Source organism: Notolepis coatsorum, assembly GCF_963971535.1.
Source record: "Notolepis coatsorum genome assembly, chromosome: 16".
Classification (NCBI taxonomy): domain Eukaryota; kingdom Metazoa; phylum Chordata; class Actinopteri; order Aulopiformes; family Paralepididae; genus Notolepis; species Notolepis coatsorum.
Window position 1 is genome coordinate 18737479 of NC_140180.1, and position 17673 is coordinate 18755151.

The 17673-nt window shown below is 46.5% G+C and overlaps 1 protein-coding gene across 1 annotated transcript in view; it reads left to right on the forward strand.

The window, feature by feature from the left end:
- LOC311242915 (uncharacterized protein) overlaps nucleotides 1–17090 on the forward strand; it is a gene marked incomplete at both ends in the record, with an annotated part of 17108 nt that extends 18 nt beyond the window's left edge. Inside the window, 10 exon segments of the mRNA XM_084331980.1 lie at nucleotides 1–37; nucleotides 1482–1595; nucleotides 2218–3006; nucleotides 3009–3893; nucleotides 4492–4591; nucleotides 13506–13654; nucleotides 14403–14515; nucleotides 14913–15002; nucleotides 16723–16845; nucleotides 16968–17090. The exon segment at nucleotides 1–37 is cut by the window's left edge and continues 18 nt beyond it. Of these exon segments, the coding sequence (XP_084188106.1) occupies nucleotides 1–37; nucleotides 1482–1595; nucleotides 2218–3006; nucleotides 3009–3893; nucleotides 4492–4591; nucleotides 13506–13654; nucleotides 14403–14515; nucleotides 14913–15002; nucleotides 16723–16845; nucleotides 16968–17090 (2523 nt within the window).
- Between the last annotated feature and the right edge of the window lie 583 nt (nucleotides 17091–17673).

Consider the following 17673-nt stretch of genomic DNA (forward strand, 5'->3'; position numbering starts at 1 on the left):
CTTCATTTCTCCGTGGGCATTCTGGGGATCTCTGCTGGTAAGCAGTTTTTTTCTTTTCACATTGCTTTACGTTTGCTGATCCCCACTCCCTCTGTAAACCGCCGAATTAATAATATGTATGTATTAGGTGGCTGGGGGGGGGGGGGGGGGGGTACATCTCAGATTTTCTGGTTCATTGAAATATTGCACCTTGTCAGGTCACATGTATTGATTGTCATACATATACGTGTAATAGACAGCCAATCACGTTTGAGGTTTTGGCAATTGGCACAAAACAAAGTTTTGAAGATGTGTGTTGAGTGATGTGTGTTGAGTGAAACACGAAAGCCTGTAAGTAAACTGCAGTACACCACGTTTACCATCGGAGGGGGCAAACGCACAACTGTCAAGTTTAGCACCTGAATGAATGAATGAATGAATGAATGAAAATTTTATTAACAGATTGCAGAATGGGTACAGTACAGTACAGCTCAATACATACAATTGTTAAGGGGATGCAGACCAGAGAAAGACTTTCGTCTTGTTTACATCAGGGTCCCCCATTTTCAATTCATTGTAACATATATGACATACATGACATACAGATAGACAGTACTGCTACATCTATACATTTATGACATACCAGATTTGCAATTACAGTACTGTTTGTGATACAAAAAGAGTCCAGAAAGAAAAGAGTATATACATTAGGCGTAGAAACTGTACATTGGATTGGGTAGGTGGGGGTGGGGGGTGACTGTACATTGGAGGTGGTTGGGTGGGTGGGGGGGGGGGGTGGGGGGGGGTGGGTAGGAGTGGGGGGGGGGGGGGGGAGGACGGGGGGGGGGTTGGGTAGGAGTGGGGGGGGGGGGGGGGGGGGGGGGGGGGGGTTGGGTAGGAGGGGTGGGTGGGGGACACTGTACAACTGTACAAACAACACTGTACATTGGATTATTGACAAGACCATACTTGGTAATTTACTGTACATTGGAGGGGGTTGTGTTCGGACATTTACAGGGGCCAGTTTCGAGTTGCAGTCTCCCTTAGGTGTTTTTTGAGAGTGTTTTTGAAAGTGGGTAGTGATTCACATTCCTTTACAGCTTTGGGTAGGGCGTTCCACATTGATGTGGCATAATTGCGAAACGTGTTTAGTCCCTTGTTTGAGCCGAATCTGGGTTTAACATGATTTGTGGAGCTCCCTCTGGTGTTGTGATCGTGGTATTCACTGACCTTTGGGAAGTATTTTGTCATGTACATGGGTACCTTGGTTGTGTAGTGTATCTTGTAGACCAGGCCCATTGCAAGTTGCTGTACTCTGTCGTCTACTCTAAGCCATCCTAGGTTGTCAAAGTGGGCAGGGGTGAGGTGGGTTCTAGGAGTAAGGTCAAGCAGCAAGGAATAGAACAGTATTAATAAGCAGAGCTTCAAAAGTCAGACAGGCTGTAATAAAAGGATGTTGTTGGAGACAGTTCCGGATAAACAAATGTTGTTTTGAACCGCAGGTTCTCTGCTGCTTCTTGTAAATAACTATGCCAGCTCCCCCGGAGAAGACTTCATCCCCCATACTGCACTGGGGGTTCTACTTCTCATCATTGCTTCCCTCTTGGCTTATGCAGGTTTGTTTTGATTATCATGACGTACTGTAGACATGTATACACTCACAGTCTCACACCATTTATATATTATTAACACGAAAGGTTTAACAAGGGGCAGCTGGGTGGCGCAGCGGACATTGCGCTCGTCACCAACGCAAGAGACACCGGTATCAAATCCGGCTGTCGGCGTTGCCTCCGGCTTGGGCCGGCCGTCATACTAACTCAATTGGCAGAGTTAGCGGGTGGGAAGTCGATGGGTGGTAATCTGGACGTTGTAAACAGCGACTCCTACAGGTCGGTTGGGGCGCCTGCACAGCAGAGTCAGGAAAATGGCGGGGGCAGTGTGAGCCTCCTACACGTTACTCTTCGCCAATTGAGAATCCGCGCTGGCAGGTGAAAAGATGTGACTGGCTGCCTCCACGTGTATCGGAGGGGACATGTGATGGGCTTCTATCCTCCCTACAACTGGCCAGTGGGGGGGCACATGCGAGCAACGTTCAAGACAGGGGAGGGAGGAATTGGCACGGCTAAATTGCGATGGGAGACAAATAGAAAAAGGAGGAGAAAAAGTGGATAAAAAAAGAAAGGTTTAACAAGCTTCCTTCCTCCACCTCTCTCTCTCTCTCTCTCTCTCTCCTTCTAGGTGTGCGTCGTAGTCTGTCCCACACCCAGCTGTTGTCATGTCTGTGTCTGACCGTGTCTGCCCTGTGGTGTGGCTCTGGCCTGGTGTACATCCTGGCAGGACAAGGGGTGCTCCAGACCACAGAGATCAGGCCCTCCCTGGTCCCGGGCCTGGCAGCGTTCACCCTGGCCCTCCTCGTCATCGCTGCGGTAGCGGTCACAGTAAAGGAAGTCGTCCTGTTCGTCGTAGCTCTCAGCATTAGCTTAGCTTGCGCCCATCAGATAGCCGGCCTGTCGGACGCCGCTTTCGGCCAATCCGCCGCGGCCGCCAACTACCTCCTCGTGTGCCTCGTCTGTATTTACTTTGGCTTCGGACGCCTCTTGTCCTACATCACCCGCGGTAAGGTGGAGCCCCCGGGGACCAGCCTGAAGAAGAAGGATGCGCTGAGGACGGCGCAGAGCCAGGACTGCAACGACGCAGTCTCCGTGGGCCTGGTGATGAACCTGCTCTCTGCCTGTGTGCTAGCATGTCCCCTGTTGGGCGTCGTCCCTCGGCTCTCCGTGGGTCACGTACCCTGGCTGTGGACAGCCGGGGTCTTTCAGCTCGCCGTGTGCGTCCTCTCCTACCGCGCCATGGACACGCTCGCCGCCACCTTCTACGGCTTCACGGCGGTGCTGAGGTTCGCCGAGGGTTACAGCGCTCTCTTGACTTTTTACTCCGTCCAGCCTTTCTCCCCTGTTCCTTTCCCTGTCGTCCTTTCTGTCCTTTTCTTCGTCCTCGCTCTGTTTAGTTGTCAGAAGAGCCTGCTGGAGGGGTCTACCAGCTGTTCTTCGTGGCCTACAGCATCGCCATTGCTGCCCAGCCCCGAGGCTTCTTCCAAGGAGGCACCCAGGGCGTGCAGGCGGCCATTTTCGTAGCCTCCACCATCGTTCTTCTAGTCACCACATTCAATATGGTTTCTGCAAAGAAGATCCCCGCAGGGCAGGGCTTATTCAAGGCTCTGGTGACCCGAATGAATGGTTTCACTCTCCGAGCCGCCGATGAAGACCTCCACGCGCCTTACCTGGGCCACTCCAAGTACGCAGACGCAGAGGTGTTAGGCCACGCCTGCAGCACGCTGGCCGCCTTCGCCCTCACAGCCGCCGCGGGCGACGGAGGTCCCCTCTCGGTGCTGGTCCTGCCCTGGGCGGTGGCGGCCGGCGGGGCGCTCCAGCTGCTGTGCGGCTCCGTGGCTTTCTCCCGCGGTAAAACCCTCGAGAGCACCACCTTCATTCTCTACGGCGTGATGTGGACCATTTGGGGTTTAGCGCGGTACGGCGGTCTGTACGGCGAAAGCAGAGGCTTCGGCGTGGCTGTGGGGATCATCGGCTTCATGCTGTTCAACTGTTTAGTGACAGTGGCTGCGTTGTTTTTGAACGTCGCCTGGTTCACCTATGCCCTCACCTTCCAGCTGATTCTCATCAGCTTCCTATTGGATGCAGTGGGGGCACTGCCCTATGGGTATGACATAGGGGCCAGCATCATCTTTGGCTTGGTCAGTTTCTATTGTTTCCTGGCTCACGTCTTCAACAGCACCTTCAAGGCCCCTCAGATCCCCCTGGGAGAGCCCTTCATCAAGCTGAGTGGCTCAGAGGGAGGCAGAGACAGCTGTCTGCACCTACCAGCACGCAAGGCCACTTCTGTCCAGCAAATTGCAGGTAAAATTATATATATATATAACAAACTGTTAAACAGTAATCCAGAACTATTTTATTGCACTGTAAATTTTTTTTTATTTGATATGTCTGCACTCTATGTGCTCATTTTTAAATGTTTAAAACTGAATCAAACCATAAACAAAGTGGCCTATTGGGATGTTATAGATCCTAATGTGAAAAACTGATTGTCTGTTTATGTGCTCAATAAAGTGCAATAAAGTCATCTTTTTCTGTTTGAGCTGCAATCTTTGTATGAAAGGTGCTATACAAATACAGTTTATTATTATTATTATTATTATTATTATTATTATTATTATTATTATTATTATTATTATTATTATTATTATTATTATTATTATTATTATTATTATTATTATTATTGTACAAGACAATATTGAATCCTTGACATGAAGAACCATCTAAGTAATTTGTATTCTTATTCTTTGGACATCCCATGTATTTGCAGTTGTAAAATCAATCCATGAATGTACACTTTTTGTTTGTGATAAACCTCGAAGTTAACATACATTGCGTCAGGTAATGCAGTCAGAGTTTACTGCTTCAGTTCAGTAGATGACCTCGCTCACTTCATTTGCAGAAATCATGAAAAATGGCGGCATATGTGGAATGCCGACGGACACGGTGTACGTGTTGGTGGCCGCCTGCAACCGGCCCGACGCCGTCATCAAGGCGTACAAGTGAGTCTCAGATAGGATGAGGTCAGATGGGATGAGATCAGGTGGGATGAGGTCAGATGGGATAAGGTCAGGTGGGATGAGGCCAGGTGGGATGAGGTCAGGTGGGATGAGGTCAGGTGGGATGAGGTCAGGTGGGATGAGGTCAGATGGATCTTTATTAATCCCTGTGGGGAAATTCTGGGGAAATATGCAGTAATGTTTCCTGTCTGTTTTATTGCCTTAATTGTTACAAAATCAATTCAAAATCAATGATTATTATTATAATACATTTTTTTCATTATTTGATAATGATACAAAACAAAATACTATACAAGACAAAACATATATGAATATAACAACAGAACAAAACAAAACAAAATATACATACATACATACATACATACATACATACATACATACATACATACATACATACATACATACATACATACATACATACATACATACATACATACATATGTAACGGGGAAGCCCGTGAGTATATCCACAGTCACAGAAACAGGGGTGTTGACAAGTGACTGTGGCATTACGGGCTGGTAAGTTAAACTCACTTCCTCATAACAGGGTTAATAGACGCATAGGTACGGTACATAGGAGTGGATTCACTTCTTAGTGCAGCGGCCTATGTCGTCGCCCGCGGTGCGGCAGCTCCCCTGTTCGACTCCCCCTCGGGACATCAGCATTTAACAACAACACAACGCAGACCAATACGATCCGTCACACATACATACACACACACATACTCATATACATGACATTATATACATACATTTACATTTTTACATTTAGTCATTTAGCTGATGCTTTTATCCAAAGCGACTTAGAAGTTCTGTACAACAAGTTGGCAGGAAGGGTAATATTGTTCCTCAAACAGTGTCGAACATGAGTGCTACAGTCTCGAGTGCAAATTAGCATAGTAGGTAGTAAATAATATAGGCAAGGTAGATTCCTTAGTAGCAGAAAGCATACAAGCAAAAAACATTTTAATTTCAGATATTGATTGATAAGACAAGACACAAAAAAAACTAAAAACAAAAACACAACCAATCAAACAAATAAGAATAAGTAACAGGAGATCTTTCACAAATAACTACAAAACAAAAACAAAAAACAACACCTATCCACCCCTAACCAACCTTATACAACACACATCCACCCCTAACCAACCTAATACAACACCTATCCACCCCTAACCAACCTTATACAACACCTATCCACCCCTAACCAACCTTATACAACACACATCCACCCCTAACCAACCTAATACAACACACATCCACCCCTAACCAACCTAATACAACACACATCCACCCCTAACCAACCTAATACAACACACATCCACCCCTAACCAACCTAATACAACACCTATCCACCCCTAACCAACCTTATACAACACACATCCACCCCTAACCAACCTAATATAACACCTATCCACCCCTAACCAACCTAATACAACACCTATCCACCCCTAACCAACCTTATACAACACACATCCACCCCTAACCAACCTAATACAACACACATCCACCCCTAACCAACCTAATAAAACACCTATCCACCCCTAACCAACCTAATACAACACATATCCACCCCTAACCAACCAAATACAACACCGACTTATCCACCCCTAACTCAAATCAAATCAAATACAAATAATTTGTAAGGCCCAACAACACACGTTAATGTCTCCATGGGCCGGACACAGTCAAGAAGAAACATCACAATAAATAAAGAACAAAACAAAAAACACCATGAAATCCAAAATAAAATGTAAAATAAATAAACCTAACCAACCTAATACAACACCTATCCATCGTTAACCAACACAATACAATACTTATCCACCCCTAACCAACCTAATAAAACACCTATCCACCCCTAACCAACCTAATACAACACCCATCCACCCATAACCAACCTAGTAAAACACCTATCCACCCTTAGTCGGTTCTGTATTCTGTACTGTTCCTTTGTGACTTTTATGTGGTGTATTGTCGCAGCTACCACCTGCACCGTGCATGAATTCCACCGGCCTGGCCGCGTGGCAATAAAAGGAACTTGAACTTGAACTTCAGAATCTTGGTAAAACAACATTTTCAACCAAAATAAATTGACATTTCCTGATAGATAGTGTGTACGTAAATGAAAATGTATGTGTCTGATAAAGAGATAGGGATATACGTAGATGAAAAGGTATGTGTCAGATATGGATATATTATTAGAAGATTGTATAATTGGTTGATATGAACATAGATAATGTATGTAAAAGCTAAATAGTATATTATGCTGTATTGTATTATGAATTAATTATGAGTAGGTATTGTTGTATTGTATTATGAATTGATTAGGAGTATGTATTGTTAATTGTATTATGAATTTGATAAGGAGTATTTATTGTTGTTTTAATTGTCTGTATGCCATGTGAATGGTGTGAGTGTATAAAGTCTGTAACTGTATTTTACGTGTTATGGACCCCCAGAAGAATAGCCACAGTGCTGCTAATACAACCTAATAAAACAACTATCCACCCCTAACCAACCTAATACAACACCCATCCACCCCTAACCAACCTAATACAACACCCATCCACCCCTAACCAACCTAATACAACACCTATCCACCCCTAACCAACCTAATACAACACCTATCCACCCCTAACCAACCTAATAAAACACATATCCACCCCTAACCAACCTAATACAACACCCATCCACCCCTAACCAACCTAATAAAACACCTATCCACCCCTAACCAACCTAATACAACACCTATCCACCCCTAACCAACCTAATACAACACCCATCCACCCCTAACCAACCTAATAAAACACCTATCCACCCCTAACCAACCTAATACAACACCCATCCACCCCTAACCAACCTAATACAACACCTATCCACCCCTAACCAACCTAATACAACACCTATCCACCCCTAACCAACCAAATAAAACACCTATCCACCCCTAACCAACCTAATACAACACCCATCCACCCCTAACCAACCTAATACAACACATATCCACCCCTAACCAACCTAATACAACACATATCCACCCCTAACCAACCTAATACAACACCCATCCACCCCTAACTGTGAGGTTTTGCCCGCTGCTCACTACCTTTTCTCTGTTTCTTTAAGCCTATACTGTTTATTTCCCTTCTATACTGTTTATTTTCCCTTCTCACTCACTCTCTCTAGCCCCCACCCTCTCGTTCCTTACCCTTAGTGGCCACACCTGTTCGATATTCTATTATCTCTCGCACCTGTGGTGGCAGGCTAATTAGTCCCCCTGTGGGCTTTAAATACCAGGGCGCTTCCCCTCGTTTTGGCGTGGGGTCGTGTTGTATACTTGCCGAGTCATATTCTCTAAACTTCTAGACTCTTTCGGGAGATCCTCTGTCTGCCTATGCTGTTCCATTCTCCGGCGTCGAGATGTTTGCTCCAGCCTTCGCCAGCTGTCGCCGTTGCCTGTGGGGGAGACTGGTCTGCGCTCCCTGTACTTCCACGGGAGGCACCCCAGCGTTCCACTGCAGACCCCCGCGCAGCTGTTCGTCCTGACGCACATCCAGACCAGCGCAGACGCTCTCCAGTCCTCAGCGCGCAACGCGCATCTTCCAAGGACGCTCGAGCTTGGCACGCTCTCCAGACCAGCGCGCAACGCGCATCTTCCAAGAACCCTCGAGCTTGGCACGCTCTCCAGACCAGCGCGCAACGCGCATCTTCCAAGGACGCTCGAGCTTGGCACGCTCTCCAGACCAGCGCGCAACGCGCATCTTCCAAGAACCCTCGAGCTTGGCACGCTCTCCAGACCAGCGCGCAACGCGCATCTTCCAAGGACGCTCGAGCTTGGCACGCTCTCCAGACCAGCGCGCAACGCGCATCTTCCAAGAACCCTCGAGCTTGGCACGCTCTCCAGACCAGCGCGCAACGCGCATCTTCCAAGGACGCTCGAGCTTGGCACGCTCTCCAGACCAGCGCGCAACGCGCATCTTCCAAGAACCCTCGAGCTTGGCACGCTCTCCAGACCAGCGCGCAACGCGCATCTTCTAGACCTTCGTGCTTGGCACACTCCTCCTCGCAGACGCACCCCGAGGCGTCTCTCTGTTCCGACGCGCACACCAAGGTGTGGCGCACCACTCTGTTCTGCAGCTCGGACTGCCGGCTCCCCGGTGGCGATACCCTCGCCACCGCCGCCTGTTCCAGCACCACTCTGTCCTCGGCTCGGACAGCCGGCGCCCCGGTGGCGACGCTCTCGCCCCGCTGCCTGTTCCTGTACCATTACGCATACGCTGGGTGAGTTTAGATTGTGATGTCACTCTCCCAGCGTATTGCCTCTGTTTTTGGTTCTCACTTAGAATAGTATTTTTGGACTTTACATCTCCCCCTGTGTGTTTGTCACACGAAGATATTATTACTTTGTTCACTTTGATTATTTGGACTGTTCTGCACCTGCTCTGTTTTTTCCCCTTTGTGCATTAACTATCTCCTCTGTCCTGCAGAGCGGCCCAGATGATTTCCACCAGTCCTCCCAGTTCCTCCCTGTTTCCCAGCCCGCCTCCGCGGGCCTCAGTCCCCTAGTCCCTAGTCCTCTTTCCCTAGTTCTCCTAGTCCCTAGTCCTCTATCCCTAGCTCTCCTAGTCCCAAGTCCTTTTTCCCTAGTTCTCCTAGTCCCTAGTCCTCTATCCCTAGCTCTCCTAGTCCCAAGTCCTCTTTCCCTAGTTCTCCTAGTCCCTAGTCCTCTATCCCTAGCTCACCTAGTCCCTAGTCCTCTCTCCCTAGTTCTCCTAGTCCCTAGTCCTCTATCCCTAGCTCTCCTAGTCCCTAGTCCTCTCTCCCTAGTTCTCCTTGTCCCTTGTTTACCTAGTCTCTAGTTCCTCTGTCCCAAGGCGTTCCCTTAACCTTCCCTTAGGCGTTCCCTTACCTTCCCATAGTGTTCCCTTTTCCTGCATTTGTGATTCTCCCTTAAAGGGACAGTGCCCTTTTCCCTGTTTTTCCCTGTGTTTCAATAAATATCTGTTTCTTGGCAAACCACCATACCTGTCTTGTGTTGTGCGATTGGGGTCGGTTACAAACCATAACAGTACGACCCCACCAAGTCTACGACCCCAGCCTGCACAGACTGTGTATGTTGAGTTTGCCTTTTTTTTTCTTGTCCCCTCTAGCTCCCCTGTTAGCCCTGTTGGCTTCCCTGTTAGCCCATTTTAGCTTCCTTGTTAGTCCTGTTTAGCTCCCTTGTTAGCCTGTTACTCCCCTGTTTAGCCCAGTTTGGCTTCCCTGTTTAGCTTGTTAGTCTCCCCGGTTAGCTCCCCTGTTTGCTTCCCGTTTGCCCTGTTTGACCCCCCTGTAGCTAGCCATGCCCTGGCGGCTAACCCAGTCCCTCAGCAGAGCCCCTGTCTGCTAGTCTTGCCCCGGCTGCTAGCACAGCCTCTATGTTTATGCAGCCCTTGCTGCTGGCATGGGTCCTGTAGCTAGCCATGCCCTGGCAGCTAACCCAGTTTCCCTCTGCATGGCCCCGGTCTGCTAGCTTGGCCCCGGCTGTTAGCACAGCCTCTATGTTAATGCAGCCTTGCAGCTGGCATAGGCCCTGTAGCTAGCCAGGCCCAAGCAGCTAACCCGGTCCCTCTGCATGGCCTCCACTTTTTTGTGTTGTTTCTCCCACTGCTAGGACTGCCCTTCAGCTAGCAAGGTCAGTATTCCCACAGCTAGGACTGTCCTTCCAGCTAGCTTGTTCTCTCATGCTGGTCCAGCCCTGTCTGCCAGCCTAGCTCCGGCAGCTAGCGCAGCCTCTATGTAGATGTAGCAGTACAGCTAGCATAGGCCCTGTAGCTATCAGTGCCTTGGCAGCTACCCTTTCCCTCTGCTAGCCTGGCTCCGGCAGCTTGCGCAGCCTCTATGTTGATGTAGCAGTACAGCTAGCATAGGCCCTGTAGCTATCAGTGCCCTGGCAGCAACCTTCCCTCTGCTAGCCCTTTCCCGGTGCTACCATGGTTACCCCTTTGCTACCCTGCTTGCCCCTCAGTTCCTCTAGACCAGTTCCTCTAGACCAGTTCTCTAGACCAGTTCTCTAAACCAGTTCTCTAAACCAGTTCTCTAGACCAGTTCTCTAGCCCAGTTCTCTAGACCGGTTCTCTAGACCAGTTCTCTAGACCAGTTCCTCTAGACTAGTTCTCTAGACCCAGTTCCTCTAGACCAGTTCCTCTAGACCAGTTCCCCCAGTTACCCCTCGGCGACCCTGTTTCTTTTGCTAGCCCCACTCTTGTGGTGGCTTCCCCTGCTGGCTTGGCCAGTACCTCTTGTTTTGCCCCCTGCCACTCTGTCTGTGTTTGTTTTGGGTCGCCGGGTGGCTCCCGTTGGAGGGGGGGATACTGTGAGGTTTTGCCCGCTGCTCACTACCTTTTCTCTGTTTCTTTAAGCCTATACTGTTTATTTCCCTTCTATACTGTTTATTTTCCCTTCTCACTCACTCTCTCTAGCCCCCACCCTCTCGTTCCTTACCCTTAGTGGCCACACCTGTTCGATATTCTATTATCTCTCGCACCTGTGGTGGCAGGCTAATTAGTCCCCCTGTGGGCTTTAAATACCAGGGCGCTTCCCCTCGTTTTGGCGTGGGGTCGTGTTGTATACTTGCCGAGTCATATTCTCTAAACTTCTAGACTCTTTCGGGAGATCCTCTGTCTGCCTATGCTGTTCCATTCTCCGGCGTCGAGATGTTTGCTCCAGCCTTCGCCAGCTGTCGCCGTTGCCTGTGGGGGAGACTGGTCTGCGCTCCCTGTACTTCCACGGGAGGCACCCCAGCGTTCCACTGCAGACCCCCGCGCAGCTGTTCGTCCTGACGCACATCCAGACCAGCGCAGACGCTCTCCAGTCCTCAGCGCGCAACGCGCATCTTCCAAGGACGCTCGAGCTTGGCACGCTCTCCAGACCAGCGCGCAACGCGCATCTTCCAAGAACCCTCGAGCTTGGCACGCTCTCCAGACCAGCGCGCAACGCGCATCTTCCAAGGACGCTCGAGCTTGGCACGCTCTCCAGACCAGCGCGCAACGCGCATCTTCCAAGAACCCTCGAGCTTGGCACGCTCTCCAGACCAGCGCGCAACGCACATCTTCCAAGGACGCTCGAGCTTGGCACTCGGACTGCCGGCTCCCCGGTGGCGATACCCTCGCCACCGCCGCCTGTTCCAGCACCACTCTGTCCTCGGCTCGGACAGCCGGCGCCCCGGTGGCGACGCTCTCGCCCCGCTGCCTGTTCCTGTACCATTACGCATACGCTGGGTGAGTTTAGATTGTGATGTCACTCTCCCAGCGTATTGCCTCTGTTTTTGGTTCTCACTTAGAATAGTATTTTTGGACTTTACATCTCCCCCTGTGTGTTTGTCACACGAAGATATTATTACTTTGTTCACTTTGATTATTTGGACTGTTCTGCACCTGCTCTGTTTTTTCCCCTTTGTGCATTAACTATCTCCTCTGTCCTGCAGAGCGGCCCAGATGATTTCCACCAGTCCTCCCAGTTCCTCCCTGTTTCCCAGCCCGCCTCCGCGGGCCTCAGTCCCCTAGTCCCTAGTCCTCTTTCCCTAGTTCTCCTAGTCCCTAGTCCTCTATCCCTAGCTCTCCTAGTCCCAAGTCCTTTTTCCCTAGTTCTCCTAGTCCCTAGTCCTCTATCCCTAGCTCTCCTAGTCCCAAGTCCTCTTTCCCTAGTTCTCCTAGTCCCTAGTCCTCTATCCCTAGCTCACCTAGTCCCTAGTCCTCTCTCCCTAGTTCTCCTAGTCCCTAGTCCTCTATCCCTAGCTCTCCTAGTCCCTAGTCCTCTCTCCCTAGTTCTCCTTGTCCCTTGTTTACCTAGTCTCTAGTTCCTCTGTCCCAAGGCGTTCCCTTAACCTTCCCTTAGGCGTTCCCTTACCTTCCCATAGTGTTCCCTTTTCCTGCATTTGTGATTCTCCCTTAAAGGGACAGTGCCCTTTTCCCTGTTTTTCCCTGTGTTTCAATAAATATCTGTTTCTTGGCAAACCACCATACCTGTCTTGTGTTGTGCGATTGGGGTCGGTTACAAACCATAACACTAACCAACCTAATAAAACACCTATCCACCCCTAACCAACCTGATACAACACCTATCCACCCCTAACCAACCTAATACAACACCTATCCACCCCTAACCAACCTAATACAACACCCATCCACCCCTAACCAACCTAATAAAACACCTATCCACCCCTAACCAACCTAATACAACACCTATCCACCCCTAACCAACCTAATACAACACCCATCCACCCCTAACCAACCTAATACAACACCTATCCACCCCTAACCAACCTAATACAACACCCATCCACCCCTAACCAACCTAATAAAACACCTATCCACCCCTAACCAACCTAATACAACACCTATCCACCCCTAACCAACCTAATACAACACCCATCCACCCCTAACCAACCTAATACAACACCTATCCACCCCTAACCAACCTAATACAACACCTATCCACCCCTAACCAACCTAATACAACACCCATCCACCCCTAACCAACCTAATAAAACACACATCCACCCCTAACCAACCTAATACAACACCCATCCACCACTAACCAACCTAATAAAACACCTATCCACCCCTAACCAACCTAATACAACACCTATCCACCCCTAACCAACCTAATACACAGATGCACAGTGCAGTGGGAACATACTTCTCCTTAGTCTCTGTATTACGACACCTTTTAAAAAAAAAACGTTCAAAACAGTTACAAAAGTGCTTCTTCACACACGACAAAAGAAAGCAAGTGAGAAGCAATATCATTAGTCTTCATTAAAACATTATTAACACACAACAAAAACAGTTCATTGATCCGTCTATCCATTATTCCACTGGTGACTGACTGCTCTCCCACTGCTGTGCTTGTGGCTCCAGGGTGAAGCAGCAGGCCCAGGACAGACCCATGTCTCTGTGGATCTCTTCCATCAGGCAGCTGGAGCCGGTCAGACACCTGCTGAGCCCTCTGCTCCTGGACTTCATGCAGGCTGCATGGCCTTCCTCTATCAGCATGGTCATCCCCAGAGGTGTGTGTGTGTGTGTGTGTGTGGGTGTGTGTGTGTGTGGGTGTGTGTGTGGGTGTGTGTGTGTGTGGGTGTGTGTGTGTGCGTGCGTGCGTGTGGGTGTGTGTGTGGGTGGTGTTTGCTTGCTTGCATGCATGCGCATGTGCATTACTAAGAATGTATTATGCTGTATGCTTGTGTCTGTGAGTTTATTTTTGTATATATAGTATTTAGAAATATATACAATATATAATACAAATATGATATATTGTACAATAAAATATATACAATACATTAGGGATGTTCGATATACCGATATTGTCCAACTCTTAATTTCCGATACCAATATCAACCGATACCGATATATGCGGGGTCCCCCCCCCCCCCATTATACATACTTTTCACAATAAATAAAATAAGAATTTGTTCTTACTTGCTTGCCTGGAGGTAAATAAAGGTTAAATAAATGTTATTTTTCTTTTATTTTTTTTTGAAAACCGATACAGATAATTTCCAATATTACATTTTAATGCCAATATCGGCCGATAATATCGTACATCCCTACAATATATAAATACAATAAATATATTTATTTCTAAATACAAAAGATGTCTCCCTGTCACTCACTCCTACTTGTCAGTCAGTCGCTACAGTTAGCCAGTCTGCCCCTAGTGGCGGCTCACGTGTATGGTCCTTTGCTTTGTGTCCACAGTATGACACTGTGTCCCTGTTTGACTTTGAGTGTTCATTTGGTTTCTCCTCTCTTACATAGGCCCATGGATGGACCCCTTTGGTTTAGGGGAGGCAGCGAAACACATTGGAACTCCACAAAGCATTGCTATCAGAAACCCAGACTGTGCGGTGGCCACACACCTCATCAACATGGTAATCTTTCACAGATGTCATCGTATCAGGAGACGAATTCTGAAGCACGCTGTCTTCAGATTCTTCTATAAATGGTCATCAGCTAAAGAGAGGATAGTCCCTCTTTGTTCTACTCTATGTTATCATATCAATCCCTCCAAATGGCTGTTCCTTATTCACATTCATATCTGTCTGTACATACCTGTATATAATACTTTTTACCTTATCTGTAGATACTATCTATATCTGTACATATCCCTTATCTATTCTTATTAGTTACTAGTTATTGTATATTACTATTGCACTTTACTGTTACATTTGCACTGTGGTTGGATGCCAACCCTATTTCCCTTGTACTGTACTTGTGCTGTATAATGACAATAGATTTGAATCGAATCGAATCGAATCTAATCTATAGGTTGGGCCCATTGCTGTCACATCAGCCAACCCTACAGGCGAGGCAGACACAACTCACCACAACCAAGTTTATGCCAAACTGGGTGACAAGGTGATTGATTGAATTGATTGATTGATTGAAAAGTTTATTAACAGATTGCAGAATGGGTACACTACAGTACAGTACAGCTCAAAACATACAATTGTTAAGGGGATGCAGACCAGAGAAAGACTTTCGTCTTGTTTACATCAGGGTCCCCCATTTTCAATTAATCATATGACACACACGACATACAGATAGACAGTACTGCTACATACATCTATACATTTATGACATACCAGATTTGCAAATACAGTACTGTTTGTGATACTAAAAAAAAAATCCAGAAAGAGTGTATATACATTTGACATAGAAGCTGTACATTGGAGGAGGTTGGGTAGGTGGGGTGGGGTTGGGTGGGGCTGTACATTGGAGGTGGGGGGGGGGGGACACACACACTGTACACTGGAATACTGACATACATTTGACAAGGATGTATGTAAATGTTATTTAACAGATTGCAGAATGGGTACAATACAATACGGCTCAATACAAACAATTGTTAAGGGAATGCAGACTGTTGTAGCTTGTTATATTAATCAGCGTCCCCAGAGCGATAGTTCAACTTCAGCAACAAAACGTTGCTGTTTTAGCCCAGTGTAACCATGGCCTAAATGCGATTTCAGTGAAACCGATTGCGTGACTAATCCGAATAAAGACAACCTGATCGAGAGTCAACATAATGTCCACCTTATATCATGATTTGATCAAATGCAAATAAGAGAGGCTACAGTTAGCTAGTAGAGACACAGCAACAAATGCAGTCAGCCATTTAGAGACCTGCCTGCTAGTTACACTTGACACAGTGGAAGAGCTATGGAATGATGACACCAATATTGTAGCCCTATGATACATGAGGTAATACATACATTCGTTTTATATATATATATATATATATATATATATATATATATATATATATATATATATATATATATATATATATTAGAGCTGGGCCGTTAACGGCGTTAACGTGCTGCGTTAACGCTATACTAGTATCGCGCGATAATATAATTAACGCATTAATCTAAAAAAAAAAATAGATTTTTTTTTTTTTTATATAATTTTTTTTTTTTTTTTACCTTTATTTACCCAGGGTAGGTTCGCTGAGCACAGATGCTCTTTTTCAGGAACGCCCTGCTTCACATTCACACAGTTCCATTCACACCTGGGAGCTGCCCAGTACAACCACAGTTGACACCATTGGCCACTGAGCAACTCCACTGGAGCAGTTGATTCAAGCCATGTCACATAGTTCAAGTTTGAAATGATTCTTTCTGTTTTGCTCCTGAGAGTGCTAGATACTGTACTGTACTGGTAATATTATTTATTTGTGTTAACTTCTGAATAAAACAACTTGTTAAACACAAGTACATCTTATTGAACATTATTTTGATATTTCATTACCAAAACAGCTTTTTCAAACAGTCTGTAATGCATTTTGGAAACGGGAGATAGGCTCATGGTGTAATGGGCCACCTGGCCTGAGAAACATAAGGAGGAAAGAAAAAGTAAGGACTTGGTCATTATTTGGGTAGAACACACATATTTTGAATGCCTTCGGCAGGTTTTTTCTTTTTTTTTGAGCCATTTTAAATCCAGGATTGCAGATAGATTAATCTAGATTAAAAAAATTAATCTATGCCCACCTCTATATATATATATATATATATATATATATATATATATATATATATATATATAGTGCTTTTATACTTTTCCTGTACTGTAGGTGGATGGGGTTCTATGTAATGGCCCCTCCCCGGAAAACATTGCTTCGACTGTGGTCGACTGCACCAAAATTGAAACGGGCCATATCGGGTTCTTCAGAGTGGGACTCATTCCTAAATCTAAGGTATTAGAAATATATAAATATTATAAATAGCCCGTCAAGCTTCTCTACAAGTAACTAGTTTATATATTCAGTGTATCTCTACTGTGCATAATACCCATTGCTTTTCTTTCTCTCGTTGCTAGGTTCTCCAGATCTTCGAGGAGGTCCAGGGCAGACACAATCGAGGGCAGATGAATCTTGGCTTCGAAGCAGATCTTTCAGACACTCAAAGGGACATCGTTTCAGGAGACGAGGCAGCAGAGTAGGGGGGGGGGGATTCTTTATTTTATTTTTATTTTACCTTTATTTAACCAGGCAAATAAATTAATTAAGAACAAATTCTTATTTAAAATGATGGCCTGGCAAGAGACAACGCCTCTTGAGGGAATTCAGGTTAAGCATTTCCGACATACAATATGTTATTACAATATACTGTATATATACATACAGCACGCAATATAGCAGTGAGAGGGGCACCATGACAGACAGGGGGTTGGGGGTGTTACTGGGTTGAGAAACAGTTGCAGGAATCAGTGAGAATGTTCATAAGAGAGTTCATATGAGAGAAACATCATCACAGAAGTCCAATCATCACAAACCGGCCGTGATGGCAATGCAACACCCATATTGTTGGCAATAACTCTGCATTCTGGTTTAGAAGAATGACCAATATCAAATAAAATAAAATAATCCAATATGCTTACAGATTCAGATTCAGACAACTTTATTGATCCCGCGTGGGGCAATTCATATTTTCAGCTTCGCCAACAAGCAACAAAGACAAACAAACAACAAAACATCTCAACGACAGCACGGCAAATAAAAAGAGAAACACTCCATATGATACAC